At 42.2% G+C, this 26,781-nt stretch overlaps 1 protein-coding gene across 2 annotated transcripts in view; it reads right to left on the bottom strand.

The window, feature by feature from the left end:
- Positions 1-26,781, bottom strand: part of slit1b (slit homolog 1b (Drosophila)) — a 92,479-nt gene that overhangs the window by 5,182 nt on the left and 60,516 nt on the right. For both annotated transcript variants that reach the window (XR_012769647.1, XM_075464181.1), the window contains exons 22-37: positions 25,315-25,383; positions 22,736-22,807; positions 21,191-21,262; positions 20,906-20,977; positions 12,227-12,390; positions 9,909-10,033; positions 9,202-9,296; positions 8,151-8,290; positions 7,924-8,014; positions 7,572-7,715; positions 6,873-7,101; positions 6,625-6,755; positions 2,677-2,831; positions 2,341-2,552; positions 1,091-1,215; positions 758-966 (exon numbers count right to left, since the gene is read on the bottom strand). Coding sequence is in view for 1 of the 2 variants with exons in the window: in XM_075464181.1 (XP_075320296.1) it covers positions 758-966; positions 1,091-1,215; positions 2,341-2,552; positions 2,677-2,831; positions 6,625-6,755; positions 6,873-7,101; positions 7,572-7,715; positions 7,924-8,014; positions 8,151-8,290; positions 9,202-9,296; positions 9,909-10,033; positions 12,227-12,390; positions 20,906-20,977; positions 21,191-21,262; positions 22,736-22,807; positions 25,315-25,383 (2,105 nt within the window). In the remaining variant the exon portion in view is untranslated. The remainder of the gene's footprint in view (positions 1-757; positions 967-1,090; positions 1,216-2,340; positions 2,553-2,676; positions 2,832-6,624; positions 6,756-6,872; positions 7,102-7,571; positions 7,716-7,923; positions 8,015-8,150; positions 8,291-9,201; positions 9,297-9,908; positions 10,034-12,226; positions 12,391-20,905; positions 20,978-21,190; positions 21,263-22,735; positions 22,808-25,314; positions 25,384-26,781) is intronic.

Raw genomic sequence — 26,781 nt, 5'->3', positions numbered from 1 at the left:
CAAATTGAACTGAATTGAATTGAACAAAATGAAGTAGATGCATCTGCCAGTGCATACTGTTGACTGTCATGTCTGATTTCTGGAGACAATTTAACAAATCCACTGAGATTTAGACGAGGCACAAAAGCTGGGACAAACTCCAAATCCACGAAGGCAGCATCTATTTCAAAGTTAGTACATCTGAGTAGTGGTTAAAAAAAAAATTTGTTGATCAGAAAATTAATGACTTTTAATGAAAGCAATATATGCATAAAGTCAACAGTCATTTATAACGATAAATTGTTAAATGTTTGAGTCTATCATTCAAATAAATCATTACAGTTCTAAGTTGGCAGTTTTTCTACCAAGATGATTGAAAGACTTATGAAGAACTTAGATCAGAGTGCAGTTTAATACCAGTTACATGGATATACCACTTAAAAAGAGTACAAGTAATGCATTAACCTGGAAACCCAAATGCTAGTTTTAGCATTTACAGACAATGGTCTGCTGACTTTGCCTTTCAGACTTCTCAGGAGCTGCCAGCAGAAATCTGGATAACACATATCAAGGCCATGTTCCATGCATTCAGCGTTATTTGAATGTAGATACATTTTAAAAAGCTCATCAAGTGCTAATCCACATCAGCCACCTCCATTGTTTAGATTTAAGTCAAAAACAAAAACTCTAATGCATTTATCTGTTTAGGAAAATGAATAGTCTGTAAACTTTTGAGCACCATTTAACAGTAAATCCTTCCGCCGACCCCTCATGTCACCTATGTCACAGCTCTCTCCAGTGTATCCCTGCTCACAGACGCAGCTCTCTCCATCCTCCGTCTTCTGACAATGGCCATGCAGACACTGCCGCCCCTGGCACGAACCTGCCGGCTCCTCCAGAAGGTTACACAGCACTCCCCGATATCCCTTCTCACAGTCGCAACGGTAAGTCTGTGCATCCAACACCACACACACACCCTTCACACACCTGGAAGTAAAAACAGAGAGAGTTTCGGTCTTAACAGGATTTGTAAAGTCACATTGAGGCTTTTTTGTTTATTGCAAAGAGGAAAGAAAAGTTCCTGATTAGCAACATGTGAAAGCACTCTCACTTGCTGACATCACACAGACTGACACCAGTTTCCATGGTGATGACATCTGGTCCAGTGAGGCCTTCTGTTATTGACTGGTCACAACGTTGTCCTGTCCAACCTTGCTGGCAGTGGCACTGGGGCCCCTGAGAGACGAGACGCATTTACTTTACTCATTATTTGTAAATGTTAATTCTTAAATAACTGCGTGTCAGCTGGAGCAGCTTTGTCCCCTTCTAACTCTGTTACTCTGTTTTCCTTCAAACTTTCCTGCTTTTGCATTGTGTCAAAAGAAAGCAGAGCTCTGATCTCACCCGCCTGACTTGCTAACCATAATGTGCCGTATGAAATTAAATAACAGTGCTCATCACTAGGGATGGGAATCGAAAACCGGTTCTTGTTGAAAACCGGTTCCCAGTGTTTCAATTCCTTGGAATCGTTTGGCGATTTTGCAAACGATTCCCTTATCGATTCCAGTGGGCGCGAATGACGTCACCATGCAACATTGCGTGGCGAGTCCAGTGCAGCCAGCAGTCAACAGTAAACATGGCGCCCAAACGGTACAAACGCTCGAAAGTTTGGTTAGACATCCCTAAAAAAGACGACAACAGGGCAACTTGCAAAGTGCTCCGGACTAACGTTGGTGAATCTGAACCCAGCAACGTTAGCAACGTTAGCATCGTTAGCATCGTTAGCATGTCCTCGGCTAACACTGCAGGTAACTAACTAACTAACAAACACTGCCTATGATGTTAGCGCCATTTGCCTCATTGTAAAACCTGCTATTAGTAACGGTTAAGGTTAAATGAATGCCTTCTCAGGCATTACATTTAGATGAAATTATGAGAGACAGAGTCTGACTGGCTCAGAGCCAGAGGCTGGTGGTACTACCCCCAGTTCACGTCTACCTCCAGCTTCTCCTTTCACCAGAGCAGGGAAGAGTTAAATTACCCAGGCCATGATAGACCAATGTGGATCTCACCGTTGTTGGGTTTGTAAGGTCATGACTCGTGTTACTTCTAAACTAAACAAAGTTGATGCTAATCGACCGGTTTGTTGTCCTTTTTCTCCAAATGAGAATCGATAAGGGAACCGACAAAGAACCGAATCATTAAGCAGAATCGAAAATGGAATTGGAATCGTAAAAATCTTATCAATTCCCATCTCTACTCATCACCAAAGAAATGTTTTGTCTCCTGATTAATAAATGATTAAACTTTTAAAAAAACATTGATGTTATTCATACAGTATGTCGTCCAGTATTTTTCTACCTGTGCAGTATTTGGTTGGCAGATGCCATGCAGGCAGTAGAGTTTACGGCAGGGCTGACAGCCAGGTTCTACCCCTGGCTTCATGTGGCTACGGGTGAAATCCTGCAGCTCGTGGTTGATGTAAAGATTTCTGATGCAGCCGTGGAAACTGGACATGTTGAGGGTCTGAGAGGAAAGTCCCAGAGAGGCTGGTATCACCTCCTCAGGCATACCTGGACAGACGGACAATCATTAGTGTTTTCTGAAAAATCCATAAACTTCTGCACAAGCAATTGAAATATTTATGTCTGAAGAGAAGTGTAACACCCCCCCACCACCACCACCACCCTTTCCTACCTCCCACATACAGAGGGGCCTCTGCTATCGCTGGCTGGCTGTGACCCTGACTATCCAGCGAAGTCGGCTCTCCTCCATCGACCGACAAATTCACCATCCGATTAAAGGTCACCAGCTCCACTGTGTGGAACTGTCCATCGTTCACTGTTTCAGCACTCCACAGAAAAGATGCAATGAAGAGTTATTAAATGTACAAAATAGAAAGGGTCAATAAAAGGGTGCAGGTACGTTTCAGACCCTTTCCAGCCTTTTTCTTATCAATCCAAACGCATCTGGGTACATTAATTATCAGTTTTAGGCATATGTCAAAGTGAAAATAAAGGCCTGACGTTGGAAGAGTTGTCTGTCGAGCTTATGACAGGACTGTGTCATCATGGCACACGTCTGTGGAACAATACAAGAAATCTTTTCTAAAAACGGAAGAAGTTTACTGCAACACACTTCTCATCAGGATGCCAAACAAAAGCATCCAAAAGCTGCATTACATTTAAAACAGTGCTACTGGGATCCTGATGAGAGAGCACATCACCCACATCCTCCACTCACTGCGCTGGCTCCCCATGTCCGCTCACATTGAGTACGGGGTCTCTCTCCTCACCTTCCAATGCATCCATGGCAATGCCCCCCCCCATACTTGACAGAACTCCTCACAGCACCATCACCCTTTTCTTTCAACACCCACCCCTGCAATGGGGGACTGGGCTTTTTGCTCCGTCACTCAACACCGTGGAACACGCTCCCTGACAACCCGAGGGCTCCACAGACCGTGTAAAGTTTTACAAAGAGTCTCAGAACATTTTGATTTTTAAATCCACAATGCTTTTAGGCTTTTATTTCCTGTGTGTTGGTGGGATTTTACTTGTTTTTATGTTTACAGATTGCGTTTATCTTTTGTTGTGACTTGCACTGTAGCACTTTGAGATTGTCCTAAAGTGCTTTACAAATAAAACTGATTCATTATTGTTATTATTATTATTATTATTATTATTATTATTATTATTATTATTATAAGTTCAGAATGCCCATTCAAACGATGAGGAATGTTGGTCAGACATGTAACACAAGTTAATTCTCACTATCAAGAGTTTTTGTCAAGATGTATGAACCTTAAGCCTGATTTATGGTCGGAAACCAGGTCGTCTGCGTGTGTGTCGCAGTTAACGCAGACATGCCCCCGCCCCCTACGCAGACACTACGCAGACACTACGCAGACACTCTGGTGCACCTCCCCAAAATTGTAACTCACCGCAGACAGTGCCGCAGACATCGCCGCAGGGAGGAGAGAAAGGAGACCTCTGATTGGTCAACTCTACATCCGCTCTACACTATGCGTATTTCCGGTTTGCTAACCGGCTAATGGTGACGCTAAAGCCTGATTCTTACTCGGCGCAACCGCGCAACTGTTCTGGCTCGAGAACCATTAATGACGTCATCGAAAGCGCCAGCCCCTTCACAGTTCCTTCAGCTCATAAGCGCAGTTTGCGCCGAGTATGCGTCACATTTGCAGTTCTCTCCAGACCAGCGGGCGTCACTGTTGAGGAAACAAGCTGAAGAACCGGACGAAGAAAAGCATACGAAGAAAGCATACACAATGCCACCTGTGGTGTCACGTCAGCAGAGGCTGGCACATCTGATGCGGATGCGGAATGAATTTACTCTGGGTGTAGAACTGTATATGTATCTCAGAGCTAAGCGGCTGCGGCAAAAACAGAAGAGAAGGTGGAATGTTCGTCCTTTGCAACAAGACGAACTTTGTCAAACGTTGTCCCAAAGGACAACGTTGTCCCAGTGTAACTTCATAGACGTGTCGTACAGATGTTTGTAGAGGCGCACCCTCTCGGTCACCGCGGTCTCTGCAGTGTTCATGTTTCCTTTCTCTTGGTCAGCTGTTTCCGGTTGAGCTCGTGCGAAGTCAGAAAAAAAGTTGTGTGCGCGCCCTTGCGACGCGCGAGGATTTTTTAGCTTGCAACGGGGGGCGTGGCGGAATTTTGGGTCACGTGACCGTTTGCACCATTTGCGACCAGCTAGTAAGAATGGGTCAAAGCGAGGTTGCGCCGAGTAAGAATCAGGCTTTACCGTGCTAACCGTGACGATTCTTTCGCCTCTCTGCCAGCTCCAGTAGTAGCAATATTTCTTCTATTTCTAGATCGATCAGCTGCATCTCAATCAAAGTGCGCATTCGTCCAGTCGCCATTGTTGTTGAATGACCTCCGTAACCGTAACACCCACAATCCTAGCTTGTTCGTGATTGTCCCTCTTGCGTTGTGGCGTGGGATTAACATAGCACAGACAGCGCTTCAAAAGTAGGCATAAATCAAAAATAACTGCGTCGTGTCTGCGACAAGCTCACTGCGACACACTGCTGCGAGAGTATACACGAGCCTTTACAGAGGGATAAGCATCAGTGCAGCGTTCTATCAGACCTTTGTAGTAAAGTGAGTAGCCAGAGGCGACACCTCTCTAAAGGACACATAGCAGTCTGAAGGGACTGCTGCAAAACCCTTTCATCCGATTAAACTAATGTTAAATTGTTTGGCCACAAATCCGAACAGGGTCTGAGTGTGAAACCAGCCACACTCTGGTTTCACACTCTGTTCAGATCCTGTTCGGATTTGTGGCCAAACTATTTAATGTTAATTTGATCAGAACATCACTTACACGCAAACATTCTATGGAGATGTTTCTCTGCAACAGAGCAAGCGCATGGAAACCTTTTCCAGAGAGCTCATGATCTCAAGCTGGGGCAAAATCATTTTATTTCAACAAGATGACCGGCCAGAGTTTACCACCAACAATACACAGGGATGGTTTCAAGAAAACCGTGAAAGTCGAAAGCAGGAGAGAGCTTAAAAGTGCCTATGCACACAAACATCCTGCTTGGGTTTGGATGATTCTACTGGTAGGACAATCGTTTTAAAGGATACTTAGATTTGTGATGAGAAAAATAGGAAAATATCTAAGATTGATCTAAATCAAAAGGAAATGTGGAAAATTGAAAGGGTATGAAAACTTTTTGAACCAACTATAAAAGCCATGCCATGAATTCGAGGCTTACAAAGCCTGATGTTTTTTTTTTTTTTGCCAATGTGGTTCGTGTTGGAATGGATTGTGAAGAAACACCAATTTGTAATGAGCTGCTCTCTCTAAAGTTTGTGTTATCTCAAGACCTCAAAGTCTCTGCAGCTGCTTAGCACAAAAAAACGGTATCCTCAAAGACTGTGAGTTTGTGTGTGTGTGTGTGTGTGTGTGTGTGTGTGTGTGTGTGTGTGTGTGTGTCCATGATCCCAAACTACACTTTCTCTCTCTGAGCAGCAACACAAATCATGGATTAACACACTCTGAGCCATGTTGCTGGGCTACCAGCTATCAACTTTCCAAATCTGATGATGAGAACATACTAATCAACCTGCAGTTACTGGCTGGAGTGTGACATTAAATATTTTGATCTAAACACAGAAAAATACCAGATTACTCAACACTACCAATTCACTTATTCCTTCCTTTAAACCAATGGAGCTGATGTACTTTATCACCTGATATATGTTAACTATCTGCCAGTATATGACCAGGATTTTTTTTCATTTAAATTAATGAAAGTAATGAGCTCTAATAAAAAATGTGTTGTTTTAGTAATGATGCACCAGCTACAACTACAGACTGTCTCATTGGCCCAACAGCAGAGAACCCACAAAACAAATCACCATATCAACACTATGCCTTTAACACTGACAGTTGGAAAGTTGTACTGTTTCTTTTGTAAAGTCTGAGGAGCCCATACACTATGAATAGGCGGTCTTTATTTACATTTCATTTATAGCTTCTGTATACATTTAGCACTTTCATTCAGTAATGTGCATGTGTTTTTTTTCACACAAGCAGACAATTCAATTGCAGCAAGCTACAAAGGATGTATATGCGTGTGTGTGTGCATGTGGTGTGTATGTGTACCTGTAGATGGTGGTGGCAGGCTTGTTCCCAGGGTCATAGGTGACCCTCACATGACCCTGATGGAGTTCTACAGCAATTGGTTCGTTGTCCCCATTATAGAGCAATAAACCATTTTCCTCTGCTGTTGACACCTGGAACACGTAAAAACACAGACATATCAATAACAGGGAGTGTGTGCTGTGTCTGGAATTGGATTTTTTTTTCAAGCTGTGTTGTGTCCAGACATCGGCTCGTGTGCGTGTCCTCACCTGCAGCGTGATGTTGGTTTGAGGCCAGTTTTTGATGTCTTGAAGCCGCACGTAAGAATCTCTGTCAACAAAGTTAACGCTGACCAGCTTCTCACAGCTCTGACCCTCGAAGCCTGGTGGACAGTGACAGATTGCAGCCCCCGTCTTCTCCTCACAGGGGGCGCCGTTCTGACACTGAACCAGCTGACAGGGTGACGGGGGCAGAGTGGCCACCTCACAAAACTCACCGCTGGAGAGATCAAGAAAAACTCATGAAGGGCTTTACATCGGCTGGAACTCAGAAATGTCTTCAAATCGAAGAAATACACTGATGTGCTTACTCGCATTGGTAAACTGACTATATTTTTTACATGCTATATACTGTATATTATAGGGGAACACAATAAGTGAATACACTGGACATGGTGTCAACATCCTTTTAGAGAAATTTTGATCATATTCTGAGAGGTTGATAAAAATGCATGACAGGTCAAAGCATAAACAAAAACGTGACAAAAGTAAAAGAAAAAGACAACAACCAGAATTTTAATACATTTTGGTTATTTAACTACGTGTGGTTTGCATGGAACATTGTATTTGAATATTTATATCTATTGGGCACAATGTTTAAACTCTAATCCATGTCTAAGTTTGCCCTGCCCAGCACCAACAGTGGCCCTGTGTTCATAAACATCTATCTGTTCCCAGAGCTGCCAGTACCTGAATCCCTGTGGACAGACACAGCTATAGCCATCCAGATGGTCGACACACTGAGCTCCGTTCTGACAGTGATGATCCACACACTCGTTATAATCAATACTGCAGTCTGGCCCGACCCAGCCTGGGATGCATACACACCTGAAACTAAAAACATACAGTATATGCTAAAGTGCTAAAGTGCTACATGACACACAGAGCAGAACCTCAGAGACTCAACACAGACCTCAGCAAAATCTACTTTTATATGTTTATCTCAAACTTTGCTGAGTGTGAAAATGATGAAGTGAGAGGTAAGTGTGTGTGTGTTTGTGTGTGTGTGTTTGTGTGCGTGCACGTCCACGTGCATTGTCACCTGGAACCTGTAGGACTGCTGATGCAGGTGGACTGATGCTGACAGGGGTTTCTACCTGGAGAGCAAACACTTTCCTCCTCACAAAACAGACCTGAGAATGAGAGGTGAGGAACGGGGATTATGTAAGATAGTTTGTATGTCTTTTTAGACAAGATTGTTTGGAAGCAATCAGCCTTGTGTTATTTTTTAAAGGCATGAAGGCAGCTTAATCCCAGGGAGTGTTGTACCTGTGTAGAACGGAGGACACAAGCAACTGTAGTTTCCAACTCCATCAACACAGGTGGCACCGTTGTCACATCCATGGTCCTCACAGTCGTCCATGTTCACCTCGCAAAAGGTGCCATGGAAACCAAATGTACATGCACAACTAAACACAAGAAGACAGGAACATAAATAATGCTGATAGGAATAATGAGAAACTTCTTGACTATAAAGACAACAGTTACTAAATACAGACACTTGTTGATAAACCTACATTTCCAAAATGTCCAAAAATTTATTGGCAAACAAAAATCTGGCTTACAGAGACTAAATGCCACGTAACACAATCCTATGAAATCTATCACTTTCTACTTGGATGATATGAACTCTCACTGTGGCACAACTCCTGATAGTGGTTCAGAAGTACTCAAATGCAAATGTATAGTAGAAAAATAATTCTATGTTCTGTTAACATATTAACATTTAATCCCCCATTTCAAGAAATTTAGCTTTCAAAAATGCAACCCAACATGGCAGCACACAGGCCAGTCAAGCACACACACTAACAAAGAAAGATGATATCATTCCACAGCTGTTTTTATCCGTACATTAATCCTCATTTAGATTGTCCTAGAACTGTTGATATTCACGTAACTGCCCATGAAACATGAAGTCATCCACTGCAGGACTTATCTTGTTTGATATATTGATATGATATCATATATTAGTAACAGCAGTTTAACATACATTATGTATAAGTTGCAAAGTAAGATAACATACTGTATAGTGACACCTGAAGATAATCTGTCTACTTCTAAATCTTACTGTTACTGCAAGGTATCAATCTCAAAGATCTGCTGTAGACAAGCTATTAACTCAACATCATATATTGAGATTCTGTCATTTTTTCTAAACAAATATTTTTATTCAAACAGTTTGCTTTCAAGCTGGCCAGAATCCGGACAAAAACCAACAAACAAAAAAGCTCCATCCAGGCAGACTAAATAGTTTCAGTGACAACTGACAGTCCGACATTTCTTTTCTTTTCTTTTCTCTTAATTACAGAAGTCTTGTTACCTGAACCCTCCTGTCTGCTCATCACTCAGGCACGTTCCTCCATTGGTGCAGGGATTGCTGACACAAGCATCGACTGGAGCCTCACAGTGTTTACCCTGGAAACCACACACACATACACCACAAGAGAAGGTCGGCTTGGCAATCAGATGGGATTAACAGAGTCAGATGTAAGATCAAAAAAATAACCGACAACATGCAAACACAATATATTGGATGAGTGCTTCAAAATGCTCAGCTTTAACTCTGCTATAATACTGTGGGACTGCAGGGGCAAATACTGATTAAATTAAACGAGGGGCTGCCCCAGGCAGACTCATGCACAAGCGAGATCATACGAGTTTTTCAACAACACAGACCTTCACACGTGAAGTCATGTGAAAAAGAAATTACACTTTGTTTTAATTCTAAAGTTTTTTTGTCTCAGGACATAATACAATAATGATTTAAAAAACTTATGTAAGAGAATGATAACGTCATAATATAAACGCTTTCAAGTCATTGCTGCTAAAGGTGGTTTCACAAGCTGTTGTTTCATGAGGTGGGCTGCTTCTGTTACATCCCGTAGTTTCTGTTCAATAAAAAACAGACAAAGTGTAATATGCCACGTATTGTTGTTCATCTGAGGTCACCGGATGATTTTTTCATATCCTGATCAGTAAAACCGTTGGAACTAAAAGAGGGTGGATTTTCTTTCAATAGCAGCATACCGTGAAGCCGGACGTGCAGGTACAAATGTACTGCTGTGTGTGGTGGACTTGACAGATGCCCTGGTTTTGGCAAGGGGAAGACATGCATGGACTGCATTTTGCCTGCACAGATGCTTCCACTGGACCTGACCTCACACACACGCACACACACACACACACAGACCAGTGTACAAGTTTAGCATCTCTTAAGGCAGCTGTAAAACCCTGAGACAAAGACGACAAACTCAACTCCCCGGAGAAATGTGACAGTTAAAAGTGGTGTGGAACACACAATGAATGTTATCATTGTTTATTTATTCATAGATACTCCTAAATAGCATTTAGAGAAAAAATACTTAGTTTTGTCTTAGCTAATAATTTCTAATTCTTTTGTTTTTTTGTTTGGTTTTTACCCTTTTTTTATCACATGTAATTGCCCTGCTGGGACAAAACCACTAGAAATATAATCCTCTTCATTTTGGTTTTTCCACATCACTCCGGTTTTGGCTTAAAGGCAATGCTCGCCTGAGGAGTCCTGACAGGCAGTTACTTCATAGCTCTGCTGCAAGGGATCTTAAGAACTTGTCAGTCACATAACAAAGAGATTGACAGGGATACAATGTATGCAAGATGCTCCTTGTGAGAACATGCAAGTGCAGGGCGGACCAATGACAGAATCATTTTGCGCCCTGAAAATCATTATAAAAAATAAATAAATCAATTATCAATTGAACTTTAAGGTACTGGGGGGAGGAAAAATCTGTAGAAAGTGTGATAGAACGAATAGAACGAATTGATTATTTTATGAATAATTATGATTACAATTAATTGAATTCCAATTGGCTTAAATTGGACTTTATTATCTAAGTGCCTTGAGATGACATTTGTTGTATTTGGCGCTATATAAATAAAAATGAATTGAATTGAATTGACAGTGAAACTGAGACTGAAATTGCCAATGGACCAAAGATTACCATGATCCTGTGATACAGCAGCGAATGGGATGCAAAGTAAACACATCTGTTGTGAGATTGGAGTCACATGATTAAACTTGAACTATATTTACATTAATCAAGTAATAACAAGTTACATATAATTGTTGTTTAAACTATCGGTTGTTGCATCTCAGTCTGACACTATGGAAGTAGCATGGGAAATTTCAGTGTACTGTTGACTGTACAACAACAATAAAGACTATCTATTAATTTTTTATTTTCTTACCGCTTCAAAAATGTGGTATGAGGTTGTGCACCAGCATGATGCATGTCTAATTAAATCTTGTTTAAATTATTTTTATTGTGCACAGACAACATTTCCAACTGCCTATGTAGCTCATACGCTTTGACATCTCACCTGTGTGGAGATTTGCAACAGGGAAAGGACACTCCAAATGTGAGCCACTACAATAAGTTGCAATGAATATAACAGAGGAAAAGTAAGTTAAAAATGCAACATTAAAAAGAAGATCATTCTTTGTAGGATATCAAAGTGAAGGGAAAAGAAGAGGAGATTCCAACATTTTTAGGATAGATGTGTCAAACTACTGGAAATAAACCAAGTCTGCATAAAACTGCAAGACCCAGTCAGCTGTTGTCACAAGCTGTGACATCCTATATGTGCATAATCAGCGCAGCTTCCACCACTGATGAGGAGATGCACAGAAGACACATGAAAAACGATTGAATGATTTGTTACAAAAAGGAATTTTTAGGACCAAAAATAATACCTTAAAAATAATAACATAGTTGGAAATAGACTGCAAAACTGAGCAAACTGCAGAAGTTGACCATCAAAGCACTAATCATGAAAAATTAAACTTATTCCAAAAATAAATGAAAGACCTGTGTGTCTTAAACAAATAAGAGAGCAATAATATTCTCAGGTGACATCTGTCCCCATCATAATCTGATTAAGTACATTTTTAATAGAGTTTCTTCAAGCCTTCACTTCTCAGTTGAAAGTAAGTTGCACTACAACGTCTTTAGCTGCGAGTGTGTGGGAGTAACAGCCACCAACGATGAAGGCCATACAGACTAAAAACCTCACATTAAATACAGTCTATAAGGAAGCAAAAATAAGTGGGTGCTATTCTCAGATCATTTTAAAAATCAAATGGCAGAATCAGACCATCAACTTAACAACAATTCCTATAAACAGACAATTACTGCATCATTCGAACAGATTAAAACAGCACGTCAGGTTACTTTGATTAAGAAGGCACTCACCAGAGCAAATATTTTCTCCTAGCAACAGAGTCTACAAAGGAAGATCAGTATAAGACATGAAACTAAAGCTTGTTTCATGTAGATCTGCAGGTGTCCTCCTTTCTGTCAGCTTACCCAGACACTGGAACTTGTCAGCAGGTGTGGTGAGCAGCAGCTTGCCATCCATGCCACGGGGGCCAGCACAGCGGGCGATTCCAGGCTCTTTATAGCCACTTTTCACCCAGTCTGACAGCCAGAGCAGACGACAGTCACAGTACAGCGGGTTGGCTCCGATCGCTCTGCAGAAAGAAACAGAGATCTGAAAGAAAGGATCTGTGTTTCCCCTGTCTCCCCTCCAAAAGTGCTGTTGTGATAAGGAGGTAGCTCATGAAGATCTGGGACCCATTTACGGTTTTTCATCTCATACTCCAAATCAAATGGACAAGTAGCATAAGCCGGTGTTTTTTTGTTTTCTGCATATATATGCAAACACATGAACATACGTTCATATTATGAACAGGAGTAAAGAGAGAAGAACAGGGTGTGTTAAAATCGAGTGCACTTAACTTCAGGGCCACATGGTGGAGCTCTGGGACCTCACATACAGTGTTGTGTCAAATCTACTGATTTAAGGGATGAGATCATCATCATGGACAAGCTTAACAGCAGACACACAGAGAAAAGTCCTGAACTGATGTTCATAGGTTGTCACATCTAGGTCATATTGGGTCTGACTTCTAAAAAACCACCAGAAGCTCGGTGAGGCACGGAGGAGCTCTGCACAGGCATAGTTGTTTCATAGAGAATTAATGATTACTGTCTTAGTTCAAGTCGGAATTTTTAATAATTTATTTATAATTCTGATGACAAATTGTGACTGTTACTGACTTTAGGTTTCAACTCAAACAAAATATTTTTTAAAAAACAATATTGCTTTTCAGGGTAGTTCTTATCAACACATGAAACAGCCCACTTTAGGTGACTCTGCCATATTGTTGTAGTAAAGGCACCAGCATGGTTTCTAATGGTGCCAAATAATTAGAAGTCAGAAGGAAAAACACTGGAAAATACTTCCTTCTGCAGCACTCTTGGTCCAATCAGATTGCAGGTTTGGAACTATTAGCATTTGTTGACCTCCAAGCTCTTTAAAACATATAACACATAAGTAGTAGGGAACCCTGCAGGTTTGCATCCTCAGAGGAGAAGACTGCATCATTTAAAAGACACGTACAATCTTTTCACAAGTTGAAGCTATGACATCACATATGTAAAACTGAGATATCATTGTCTGTTTAAATTTTATTTGAAACATGGCGGTATGTATCCAAAGTATCTCTTTTGACGGTTCTGAAGCATTTCAAGGAAAGTGCAGACTAGGGATACACTATATTGGTTTTCACTCACCCATCCAAATAATTAAATTCAGGTGTTCCAATCACTTCCATGGCCACAGGTGTATAAATCCAAGCACCTAGGCATGGAGCTGCTTCGACAAACATTTGTGAAAGAAGGAGTTCAATGAACTCCAGCGTGGTACCGTGATAGGATGCCACCTGTGCAACCAGTCCAGTCGTGAAATTTCCTCTCTACTAAATATTCCACAGTCAACTGTCAGCGGTATTATGACAAAGTGGAAGCGATTGGGAACTCAGCCACGAAGTGGTCGGCCACGTAAAATGAGCAGGGTCAGAGGATGCAGAGGTGCATAGTGCGCAGAGGTCGCCAACTTTCTGCAGTCAATCGCTGCAGACCTCCAAACTTCATGTGGCCTTCAGATTAGCTCAACAACAGTGCGTAGAGAGCTTCATGGAATGGGTTTCCACAGTCGAGCAGCTGCATCCAAGCCATACATCACCAAGTGCAATGCAAAGGGTCAAGATGCAGTGGTGTAAAGCACGCCGCCACTGGACTCTACAGCAGTGGAGATGCGTTCTCTGGAGTGACGAATAAAGCTTCTCCATCTGGCAATCTGATGGAGGAGTCTGGGTTTGGCGGTTGCCAGGAGAACGGTACATGTCTGACTGCATTGTGCCAAGTGTAAAGTTTGGTGGAGGGGGGATTATGGTGTGGGTTGTTGTTCAGGAGCTGGGCTTGGCCCCTTAGTTCCAGTGAAAGGAACTTTGAATGCTTCAGCATACCAAGAGATTTTGGACAATTTTATGCTCCCAACTTTGTGGAAACAGTTTGGGGATGGCCCCTTCCTGTTCCAACATGACTGCACACCAGTGCACATGGCAAGGTCCATAAAGACATGGATGAGCCAGTTTGGTGTGGAAGAACTTGACTGGCCTGCACAGAGTTCTGAACTCATTTTTGGCAATATAGGGCAGGTGGTGGAGAGGCAGAGGTTCAACAGAACACAGATCAGGAGTATGATGGATCCTAACCCTGAAATGGACCTTATTCTTTCGTTGAGAAGCTAGTTTTGAGCCTTCAACAGTATCTGTTCTGCTCTGTGACCTCTAATATTAGAGCTAAGCCGTACACTGATGGGGATGACACTGTGTTGTCTGCATCTCAGATTAAATCGCAGGTGGTTCCTGTAGTCTGCAAGCTTTCTTGACAGACTTTCATACTCTCGCACATTTCTGAGGGTGTTCTTCCCTTCTTTTCAGGCAGGTTGACAATTCAGAGGTGATAATGAGTCTAACGACATGCACATTGGTCACGACCCTCTCTGCTTATAAGCTGATACTCCCCACCATCTAGTTCAGAACTGAAGAGCCTTTAAGATGAGAGGTGAAGAAGAAGTCCAGTTGCCCTTTTTCAAGCTCCTATGATTACCATGTCCTGGATGGCTGGAAGAATTTTCACCAACATATAACCAAATAATTTCTTTATTCAGAAAATTGAGGAAATAAATGTAAAAAATGTTTTCAGTGCATGAGGATGATCAAAAGATGTCAATAAATTCAGAAAAGATAGTGTTGAAAGGATTTTGATTTTTGACATTTTCAAAGAATTAGAGAAAACACAAACATGATTGTAACAGTTTGGGAAAGGAGGTCACTTGCGCTCTAGCCGTTTTGGTGCTCACAGTCTAGGACTGTAGTCACTAGAGAGCAGGCTGGTCCACTTCAGAGATAGCCAATACCCCAAAAGACTGCTCAAAAACATCCCGATTGGACAATTCCTACGGCTAAAAAGAAACTGTACTACTGAAACTGAGTTTGACAGGAAAGCAGGGGAAATGACGCACCGCTTCCGTGAGCGCGGATATGCGGAGAATGACATTGCCTCAGCCTATCAGAGGGCTAGAACAACTGACAGATCAAGCCTCCTGTCAAAAACGAAGCGCGCCTCTGCACAAAGGCTCTGTTTTTCCACCGAATTCTCCAATTTGGGTGGGGAAGTAAAAAGCATCGTGCACAAACACTGGCATGTCCTACAGTCTGACCCTGCTTTAAAAGACATCTGCGCTGAACCCCCGCTAGTCTCATTCAGGCGCCCTCGTTCCTTAAGAGACAGACTAGTACACACGACATCAACCACCACCCCCAAACAGCTGACGTGGTTGTCAACTCCACCTTTAGGGTTCTACAGATGTGGTCGCTGTACACATTGCTCCAACTCCTCCGACACAAAACACTTCTCTCATCCACACACGGGCAAACGCTTTAATATCAACAACTTCATTAATTGCAACACCATACACGTTGTCTACATTCTGAAATGCCCGTGTGGACTACTATATGTGGGCCAAACCAAACGCCCTCTCAAGTTGAGAATCGCTGAACACAAAGCTGCTATACGCAACAAAAACTTGGATTATGCGATAGCGCGCCACTACATCCAGGCAAATCACGGCTCATGCGCATCTTTGAAATTCTGGGGAATTGAAAAAATCATACCTCCCCAAAGAGGAGGGGACCTAATCAAGATGCTATTAAAAAGGGAAGCATTTTGGATCTATACCCTCAATACTGTTGAGCCACATGGCCTAAATGAGGAACTATGCCTATCCAGTTTTCTCTGAGTCTGTCATGTATATATTTTTATTTTATTTTATTTTATTTTATTATGTTTTTTGCACTTTGGTTCATGGTGTTTTGGTTTTTATTCACAATGGAAATTGCAATTGATGAAGTTACCTATTCATGAGTGCCCTTACTGGACAATTGCTTGAGACCCACCCCTCACTACTAACCAATGCGTGAAAAGAAGGAGGGAATAATGTCTTTATATTCTATGCTTTGATACCAGTATGGTTTGACTCTGATGAAGACGCACGGCGTCGAAACGTTAGTCATGCTTGCACAATAAAATAACAGTAAAACGTATCCTGTGTGCTCCAGTCATCTTTGGCCCAGTCTCTCTGAAGTGGACCAGCCTGCTCTCTACTGACTACAGTCCTAGACTGTGAGCACCAAAACGGCTAGAGCGCAAGTGACCTCCTTTCCCAAGTTGAACTCCGGAGACTACCGAGGACAAGCTCCTTCACGCTGCTGCTCGCGAAAATGGATACCTTTGCAACCATCAATGCAACTACAGTAAACAGATCTGAGACTCTGACATACACAGAAGAACAAGGTGCGGAGATAATACTACCGCACTCAATGTTCCAAGACATCATCAGAACGCCAGAGCCGAATACGCTGTCTCTCACCAGAGAGTTAGAAGAACTCAAGAAAAGAGACATTAGGTTACTTTGGCATTCAATTACGCTCTCTGAATACTGGAGAGTGAAACGAATCCCTCGAGGGCTTCGAATGAAGAAAACGCCATCTTTTGGCCTAGACGACTCGGAATTTATGCAAAAGTGGGAAAAGATTCTGAACAAATGCTCCCTAGACCTGATGCTGTTGCTGATCGAGAAGACAAAAACAGAAAGGGAAAAGACATCTACTTCAATCCACCAAACGGAAATGCAGATGAAGGCACAAACGGACGCGGACACCTTCACCACCATTTCCAACAAGATTAACGCATCCCTAAAAATATTCCAAGCGGAATTGCAAAACTACAAAATCAAGAAATACGAAAGGGACACCAAGGACTACACTGATGGCCATGTTTATGACTGGATAAAAGAAGGAAAGAGGACGTTCCGAAGACCGCGCGCCACGCGCCACGCGCCAACCAAACAAAGACCAACTCTCCAGTTCCGCGAGCGAATGGGAGTCCCCGCACACGAGTGACGCAGAGACAAACCAGGACAGGAGATCTTTTTTGGCCAACGCCAAGCCCCCCCGTCAAAGAGGAAGAGGACGAGGAGGGGCTCGCGGGGCGGCAATAAGAGGGCCCCCACCAGAGCCATCCCGTCGCTCCCCACGCACCATGTACCAGTCTCAACATTACAGACCGTAATCAACATCTCAGGACTAGAGATCAACGAAGCTGAGATTGAAGTATTGAGTAAGGGCTTATCATTTTGTCCCACTAACACTATAAATCCCTTTAAACTCAAAGTGGACACATTTAAGTTTATTCGTTCACTGCACCTTAAGCACTTTTTCTCTAGTAAACCAAACGCACTAACAAACCCCATTACAGTAATGCGCAATTCTGAGTCTGCGCCAGCAGCCATCACTAGAGAAGTTACACCATTCAGAGCAAAATCCACTTTTACACCTTACTCCAACCAGAACCCCTCCATTATTGCCTATAGAAACCTAATTGAAAAGGACTTTTCCAAAATCTGCAACAAGACACAACGACAAAGAGGGAACTTGTCTGCTATGGAAATAAAATGCCTTAATCAGTTGGAAAAGAGGGACGACATAATCATCAGGCCAGCCGACAAAGGAGGCTCCATAGTAGTAATGGCCAAAGAACAGTACAACAAAGGGATAATGTCACAGCTGAATGAAGCGACACATTACACACGACTTTCTGCGAATCCACTGGACCAGCACAAAAGCGCGATTGACCAACTAGTGGCAACAGCACACTCTAGGGGTTGGATTACGGAAAATGAAAAAGACTTTCTGACAGTGAAACACCCTATATGCCCGGTCTTCTATGGGCTACCCAAGATCCACAAGTCTCTGGAAAACCCCCTTAAGACCTATTGTTTCCAGCATTGGCTGTCTCACTGAACCACTCTCCCAATACTTGGACTTCTTCCTGAAAAAGTATGTAACTGAACTTCCTTCTTACCTGGGTGACACGACCGATGTTTTGCGAATTCTGGATTCGTTTAAATGCCAGGATGAATACAGACTGGTAACCATTGACGTGCAGAGCCTATACACTTGCATTCCCCACACAGCTGGCATCGATGCTCTTTCACACTACTTCAACACCCGATCCCCAAATACGGTACCCCCCAATTCATTCCTTTTGACACTGGTTGAAATCATTTTGACAAAAAATTACTTCCAATACGCTGGAGCGTATTATTTACAGGAACAGGGAGTGAGTATGGGGAGTTGCTTCGCACCATCGTATGCTTGTTTGGTAATGGGACTGTGGGAAGAGAGATTTATTTTTAACTCTGAAAACAACATATTTCTGCCTTACATCCCTCTGTTCAAAAGGTACATAGATGATTGTCTGTTCTTGTGGACAGGTAATGAAATCCAACTCAACAACTTCATGGACTACATCAATAGCACTACCCCCTTTCTTAGGTTCACCAGCGAACATTCAGCCGACAAGATTCACTTCCTGGACTTAACGATTCTCAAAACCGCCAACGGAGACCTCGAAAGTACCATCTACAGAAAACCTCTTAGCAGGAATACGCTCCTTAGAGCAGATAGCCATCACCCCAAAAGACTGCTCAAAAACATCCCGATTGGACAATTCCTACGGCTAAAAAGAAACTGTACTACTGAAACTGAGTTTGACAGGAAAGCAGGGGAAATGACGCACCGCTTCCGTGAGCGCGGATATGCGGAGAATGACATTGCCTCAGCCTATCAGAGGGCTAGAACAACTGACAGATCAAGCCTCCTGTCAAAAACGAAGCGCGCCTCTGCACAAAGGCTCTGTTTTTCCACCGAATTCTCCAATTTGGGTGGGGAAGTAAAAAGCATCGTGCACAAACACTGGCATGTCCTACAGTCTGACCCTGCTTTAAAAGACATCTGCGCTGAACCCCCGCTAGTCTCATTCAGGCGCCCTCGTTCCTTAAGAGACAGACTAGTACACACGACATCAACCACCACCCCCAAACAGCTGACGTGGTTGTCAACTCCACCTTTAGGGTTCTACAGATGTGGTCGCTGTACACATTGCTCCAACTCCTCCGACACAAAACACTTCTCTCATCCACACACGGGCAAACGCTTTAATATCAACAACTTCATTAATTGCAACACCACACACGTTGTCTACATTCTGAAATGCCCGTGTGGACTACTATATGTGGGCCAAACCAAACGCCCTCTCAAGTTGAGAATCGCTGAACACAAAGCTGCTATACGCAACAAAAACTTGGATTATGCGATAGCGCGCCACTACATCCAGGCAAATCACGGCTCATGCGCATCTTTGAAATTCTGGGGAATCGAAAAAAATCATACCTCCCCAAAGAGGAGGGGACCTAATCAAGATGCTATTAAAAAGGGAAGCATTTTGGATCTATACCCTCAATACTGTTGAGCCACATGGCCTAAATGAGGAACTATGCCTATCCAGTTTTCTCTGAGTCTGTCATGTATATATTTTTATTTTATTTTATTTTATTATGTTTTTTGCACTTTGGTTCATGGTGTTTTGGTTTTTATTCACAATGGAAATTGCAATTGATGAAGTTACCTATTCATGAGTGCCCTTACTGGACAATTGCTTGAGACCCACCCCTCACTACTAACCAATGCGTGAAAAGAAGGAGGGAATAATGTCTTTATATTCTATGCTTTGATACCAGTATGGTTTGACTCTGATGAAGACGCACGGCGTCGAAACGTTAGTCATGCTTGCACAATAAAATAACAGTAAAACGTATCCGGTGTGCTCCAGTCATCTTTGGCCCAGTCTCTCTGAAGTGGACCAGCCTGCTCTCTAATGATTGTAACAGTGCCACCTATGGGTGCAGAACCTCCAGATTTGGGGTCTGGGTTTTGTCGGGAATTTGAAACTACATCATGACCTTTCATGTTTTTAGGTCTTGTGGTTTTTGCATTATCTTTCTGAGCAGTTATATGTATGCATTTTAGATTTTAGAATCTTATATTCAATTGCATTTCTCTACTCATGGGGGAAAAAAATCTCATATCTTTTTTTGTTTTTAACACATGAGGTCATTAATTGTGTATCAACCGATGGACTGTTGTTGATTCTCAAAGTATCTGAAGGAAAATGAAAATCTAAAGAAAGAATCAGAGAGCACCCATTATAACAGAGAAAAGTCTGTTTCCGCTCTGGACTAGGTTACATGAATATATTTTACAGCATGATCATGCATTAAATGACAACATTACAAATACTCCCTCACTGTTCTTTTTACCCCATGTCTGCACTCTTTTCCTTCTCCTCTGGTCCCTTCCTTATTCCCTTTTCTGTTCACCCTCCCGATCATCCATCTTCCCTCTTTCCGTAGTTAGATCCTCAGATGGGCTAACATGACACACACACATGCATGGACACACTCACACACTCGTACAGGCCTCAGATCAATAGAACATTGGGAAACAATGGATTTCTCAAGCTAATTCAATCTTCCACACTGCCACTTCACTTGAAACCACTTGTCCTCTGAGAGCTGGATTTTATCTGAGTGCAGCTATAAAACCAGATAAATGAACATGCGTCTCTTTCTCACTCTCACACGCACCCAAACAAGCCCTTCTTGTCCTTACACTGAGCTGGTACTGTCATTATGTATGGATGTAAGTGTGTGTTGCTACATTAACAGGAAGAGCTTACAGGTGAGACAGGGACGCCACATCGCTGAAGATTCCCTGCTGAAGCTCAGAGATGTCGTTGCCATGGAGAGAGCTAAAAGACAGATGCATTTGTAGGTCAGAAAAGGTTATTAACAGCCAAGCTGAAAACTCTGTGACTGACAGGCAGCAAGCCCCACTCAATTCATCAAGAGAGGGACAGATATAAATAATGGCTTGTAATGAAGCAAAGGGGCTAGACATTGATGTGGTTTGGTCTGTAGCAGCTATGCTATGATAAGGTGAGTGCATGTATGTGTGTACTCACAGCAGTCTCAGGGAGCGCAAGCCGCCCAGTGCCAGAGGAGGGATACAGCGAAGTGAGTTGTAACTGAGGATCCTCAAAAAACAATAATGACACATAACATTGAAATACTCTGTATTGAGAGCAGGACTACAGCCTCAAATCCATAAAAGTTTGGTTGCCGTGTGAAATGCAAATCAAAATTGAATGCAATGATTTGCAAACCTCATAAACATATTTAATTCACAATAGAAGATAGAAAACACATCACATGTTGAAAGTGAAATATTTGAATTTTTCATGAAGAATTTCAGTTCATATTGAATGTAATGGAAGCAGCCCATCTTTAAAGGTTGGGACAGGTCCATATTTACCATCCCCTCTACTTTTAACAACAGTCTGTAAACATCTGGGAAATGAGGAGAGCTGCTGGACCTTTGGGAGAGGAAAGGATTCTAGCTGCTCAGCAGCCCTGGGTCTTCTTTGTTGTATTTTAAATGCACACTTGTTGAATGGTCTGGACAGCAGGCAGGTCAGTCCTGGTCCTTCTGTAGTTCAAAGGTCACAGGATCCCTTTTTTCCAAATAAAATTTAAAATTCATCTGACCTCAGAACAGTTTTCCGCTTTGCCTCAGTCCATTTTAAATGAGCTTTGATCCAGAGAAGACGGCAGTGTTTCAGGATCATGCTCACATATGGCTTCTTCTCTGCATCATTGAGCTTTAACCTGCATTTTTGGATGGCACAGTAAACTGTGTTCACAGACAATCATTCTGGAAGGTTTCCAGAGCCCGTGCAGTCTACAGGACAGAATCATGTCCGTTTTCAATGCAGAGCTGTCGACGACCTAAAGATGGACATACAATAATGATGGACAGCTTAGACCGCCATCGAAAGACTCCGTCTCTCTGAGCTGCTCTTTTTATACCCAGTCATGTTACTGACCTGTTGGCAATTAACTTAAAAAGGGCAACATGTTCCTCTCGCTGCTGGTTTTAGTACCAATTACTTTTTTTGTTGTCCCCACCAAAATTTCCTCGTCGATGTGTTGTTTCCATCAGAGCCGAGATTATATAATATTTCAGGAAGCAGTAAAAATGTTTAATTTCCAACATTTGATATGTTTTCTGTGCTCTATTGTACACAGTGGTCCACGTTTTTTGGAATCATGCTTGAAAACCAAAACTCAGACAGTTTAGTAAATAATAATAAGCAATGTTGTATTTTTCTTCTTTACTGTCCAAAGAAAGACATTGGTTTGTGTCGGTTCGGAGGGAAGACGTTTCACCAGCCAGACCCTTGAAATACACTGTGTGAACCCTGCTTCTCCAAACCATCATTGTGAATCTTTCAATGGCTTTTCTTGCCGGCCACAATTTCCTCTCAGGTCTAATTTTCTTATTTACACAAGAAATACAAATATCTGCAGAAATGTGTTCACATGTATGCTTCCTCTTTTGATTTTGATAACATCCCCAGGGAATCCCTAGTTAGGTAGGTTGTGAATATTTACCATTTATGGAGCACTAAAGAAAAGATGGTCAAATAAGTGTGTGTGTGTGTACTCACAGTGTGGTGAGTTGGCTCATATTGGAGAAGGAATCATCAGACAGGGAGCTGATTTTATTGTTGCTCAAATCTCTGCAGATGCAAAGGTAAATTTCAATAAATACAAAAGCTGCATTGAAACTAAATCATGTACAATACATATATGCACAAAAACAGAATTATGCACAACGAAAATACTTTTCTTTCCCTTCAAAACCCCTTCCTTTCCTTAAAAATACACATTCTGATGTTGATCACATAAAGAGCTGTGCAGGAAGTTTAGGTAACACTAAGAATTCAGTCTATAATCTACAGCTCCCCCTGCTGGATGGTTTTATGATTACAGTGGTTTTATTACAGCTGTCCGTGAGATTTATTATTATGTGTGTCTGGTCTTAGCTTTATTATGTATTATGTATTACTTTTCATACAGCATACCATGGTTTAAGTGCACATAAATGAAAACAAGATGTTAAATAAAGTAATTACAGTATTTCAGTAAAAGTGATGATCATTTACATTCCAAACAGCCATACTTTCTTTAATCTCTTAAAGTGGTCTTGAGCAATATTTCTCCAGCTTTCTGAAGGTCTTTCAAAGTTTTTCTGTGGACATTGGCTGCTTTTTCACTCATTTTCAGTCCAGTCCTTTAACCTGACCATTTTCAGGGGAATATGTTTTTTTTTTTGTTAAGCCACTTAAGTCTGACCTACAAATCATTCAAGCACAAAAAAAAAGCTTCTAACTCAAGGGATGAACCAGTGTTGTGTCCACACAGAACAGACAACTCAGCAAAGTAGCCATTTTAAACTGGATCTTTAGGCACTTTGTTCCCAGCAGCCTGTCACAGAGACACGTCATGATTTGTTCCCATTTCTTGAGTTGCATCTATGAAACAGCAAGGATAACACAGTTTGACAGACAGAAAACAGGATTTCTGCAGCAACAAGGTGATTCCCAAAGAGCTGTTAGCTGAAAACTTGGCATATCTCAGCATGGTATGCAGTGTGTCCTTAAAACATTTGAGGAAACTGGACAAGTGGAGGACAAAAGAAGAAGTGTCAGGCCTAAAAAACTATCTACAGCAGATGAACAGGATCTGAAAGTGATGTCTCCATGGAAGGGTGGCTGTCAAGAAGCCATTCTTAAAGAGATAGTTCGCCTCTTTTGACATGAAGCTGTATGACGTCCTGTGAGCCGAGTTCCAGCCTCGTTTTGGCATTGACGAAGGTAGTCCAGCTAGTTGGCTGGGGCTTAAAAAATAAAGCGTTTTGCTTCTCAAAACAATATGCGTTCAAAAGAGTAATACATTTGCATCACAAAATCGTTCAACAGAAAGAGTCAGACCTCACAATCGCTTAGCGCTATTTTCTTTCCCTTCATATGAATGTGTGCAGCCACCTGCCGATAGCTGCATCTGTTACGATGTTTACTGCTCGGAAGCAGGGGACTGCTCGGTCTGCACTTCGGTCTGCGCGGTCTACACAGCCCGTAGTGATACAAAGGTAAAGAGAAAATAGCGCCAAGCGATTGTGAGGTCTGACTTTTTCTGTTGAATGATTTTGTGATGCAAATGTATTACTCTTTTGAATGCATATTGTTTTGAGAAGCGAAACGCTTTATTTTTGCAACCCCAGCCAACTAGCCGGACTACCTTCGTCAACGCCAAAACGAGGCTGGAACTCGGCTCACAGGACGCAGCAGGGGATAAGTCAAACTTAATAAATGATATTGCTAATATGGGATGTCATACAGCTTCATGTCAAAAGAGGCGAACTATCCCTTTAAGTAAGGGAAACAGGGAGAAAAGGCTGAGCTATGCCAAATGACACAAGAAGTGGACTGAAAATCAGTGGTAACAGGTCTGATGGAGGGATGAATCCTCCCCAGAGCCTGGACCTCAACATTATTGAAGCAGTGTGGGATCATCTTGGCAGAGAACGGAACAAAAGGCAGCTGACATCCAAAGAAGAGCTTTGGGATGTCCTTCAAGAAGCTTACCTTGACTGCATGTTGACAATATATGCCTTCCATTATTGTCTAAGAACCCCAAAGATGTGTAAATAAGGGCTACTGTTGGCTCATTTTAAAACAGAGCAGAGACGAAACAACTGTTTCAACATGAATGCATGGTATTTCACTAAAATAAGTCCTCTATTAGGGCTGCACGGTAGTGTGGTGTTTAGCACCATCACTTCCCAGAAAGCAGGTTCCTGGTTTGAATCCCAGCTGGGGCCTTTCTGTGTGGAGTTTGTATGTTCCCCCATGTACGCGTGGGTTCTCTCCGGGTACTCTGGCTTCCTCCCACCACCCCAAAACATGCATGTTAGGTTAATTGGTGATTCTGAATTAACATTGTTTGTCTCGTTGTGGCCCTGTGATGGACTGGGGACCTGTTCAGGGTGTGTCCTGCCTCTCGCCCAATGACAGCTGGGATAGGCTTCAGCCCCCCCGTGACTATGAGTCAGATTAAGCGGGAATAGAAAACTAATAGATGGAAGCCCTCTATTAAAGTTAACATTTTATACAATCAGCATTTTCTCTCTCAGTGTCTGCAGTGTGCAACAGTATCAGTAGATGTTTGGTCATGTGTCTCTTACACAAGCTGCAGGTATTTCAAGGTGGCCAACGCCTGAGGAACACTAGTGAACTGGTTACCATCCAGATACCTGAGGAGTGAAGACAGAGACATTTGTTGAACATTGGTGCTAAATTAAGATTAAAGTGAATAAATGAATGAATTAATAATTTTCTCAAGGAATACACCACTGATTCTCACATTTCTGTCTTCCCAAACTCAACATATTCTCTCTATCTGCTTCCTACCAAATCAATTACGTAAATGAAAATTGAACATTCTTGAAAAGAAACCCTTGATCAGTCATATTGATTACCTAATTGATGCAGAGTAACAATGACAGAGAGCCTGCAAGCACCACCATAGTCTGTTGTGTCTCCAAGTATGACAGCTACGTGCATACAATCTGGTTTGAGAACCAAATTCTGGCGAGGGCGAAGGATTTATGACATAATCTTTCATCAGAACACTTCACATCATACCCAGCATTTGAGGTCAGACACAAGAAAGAGCCATCCGCAACATCAAATGTGACAGGGAACCTAAACTTGGCTGTGTTTCAAGGGAGCAGAGCCGAGGGCTCAAATGTAGCTCGATGCCTAGCGAACACAAGCCGGGTATGAGAGAGTGTGATGCTGAAAGTCTCAGTGATCCCATTCATGTCACTGAAGGTGCAGTGGCATCAGAGGATGCATTTACACACCTGATACCATATAATGTGAGGCGATAGATCTTACTGCACGGAAACAATGATAGTCATGAAATACATCAAACAATTTCAAAATCAGGGTATATAAAATTGCTGACAGTATAATTATTATACCTGTTGAATCTAATATGGCTGCATTGGCATTATAAGATGCAGCATAGCATATACCTTTATTTCACTGTCTCTTATCTCTTGAAGACATTTTAAGGATTTAAAAAATCATGTGAGCAAACAACAAAGACAACTTACAATTGTCAGTCACGCCGTACAGTCGAAGTCTAAGTAAGAGGACATGGCAGTCGTACATATGTTACAAATGAAGAGAAAACAGAGGATCCTGTAGATGTAAAAGGAATGTAAATATGGCACCTGCACTTTGTGTTTCTCAGTAATGTCACACAGAGCTGTTCTCTCTTGAGTCATGATTATCAGGTTGTCTTCACTTTCGTCCCTCCACTTGTTGTGAAGGTGTTGCTTGTTTTGAAATCATGAAGATGATAAACAAGAGAAGACTACGTGACATGTTAAGTTAGCTTCTGTCATCCCTGCTGCCTGCTCCGATGAGCTGTTTGCTCTGCTGATTGGCTTGACTGAACAGCCAATCAGAGTGAGCTCTCTCACTGGAAAATTCAACACAGATTTTACATGCTGAATCGGCTGAAACATACTGTGTCTGTTGATGGAGTCCATCCATGAGAATGGACACACCGAGGACACAAGAGAAACGTTCACCGACCACTAAGCACATCTGGAGAGTTGAAGAACATCTGTCTTGCTGCT

This window comes from Odontesthes bonariensis, chromosome 4 (genome assembly GCF_027942865.1).
Source record: "Odontesthes bonariensis isolate fOdoBon6 chromosome 4, fOdoBon6.hap1, whole genome shotgun sequence".
Classification (NCBI taxonomy): Eukaryota; Metazoa; Chordata; class Actinopteri; order Atheriniformes; family Atherinopsidae; genus Odontesthes; species Odontesthes bonariensis.
Note: the sequence above shows the minus strand (reverse complement) of the source record. Positions and strands in the feature narration are given on the sequence as shown.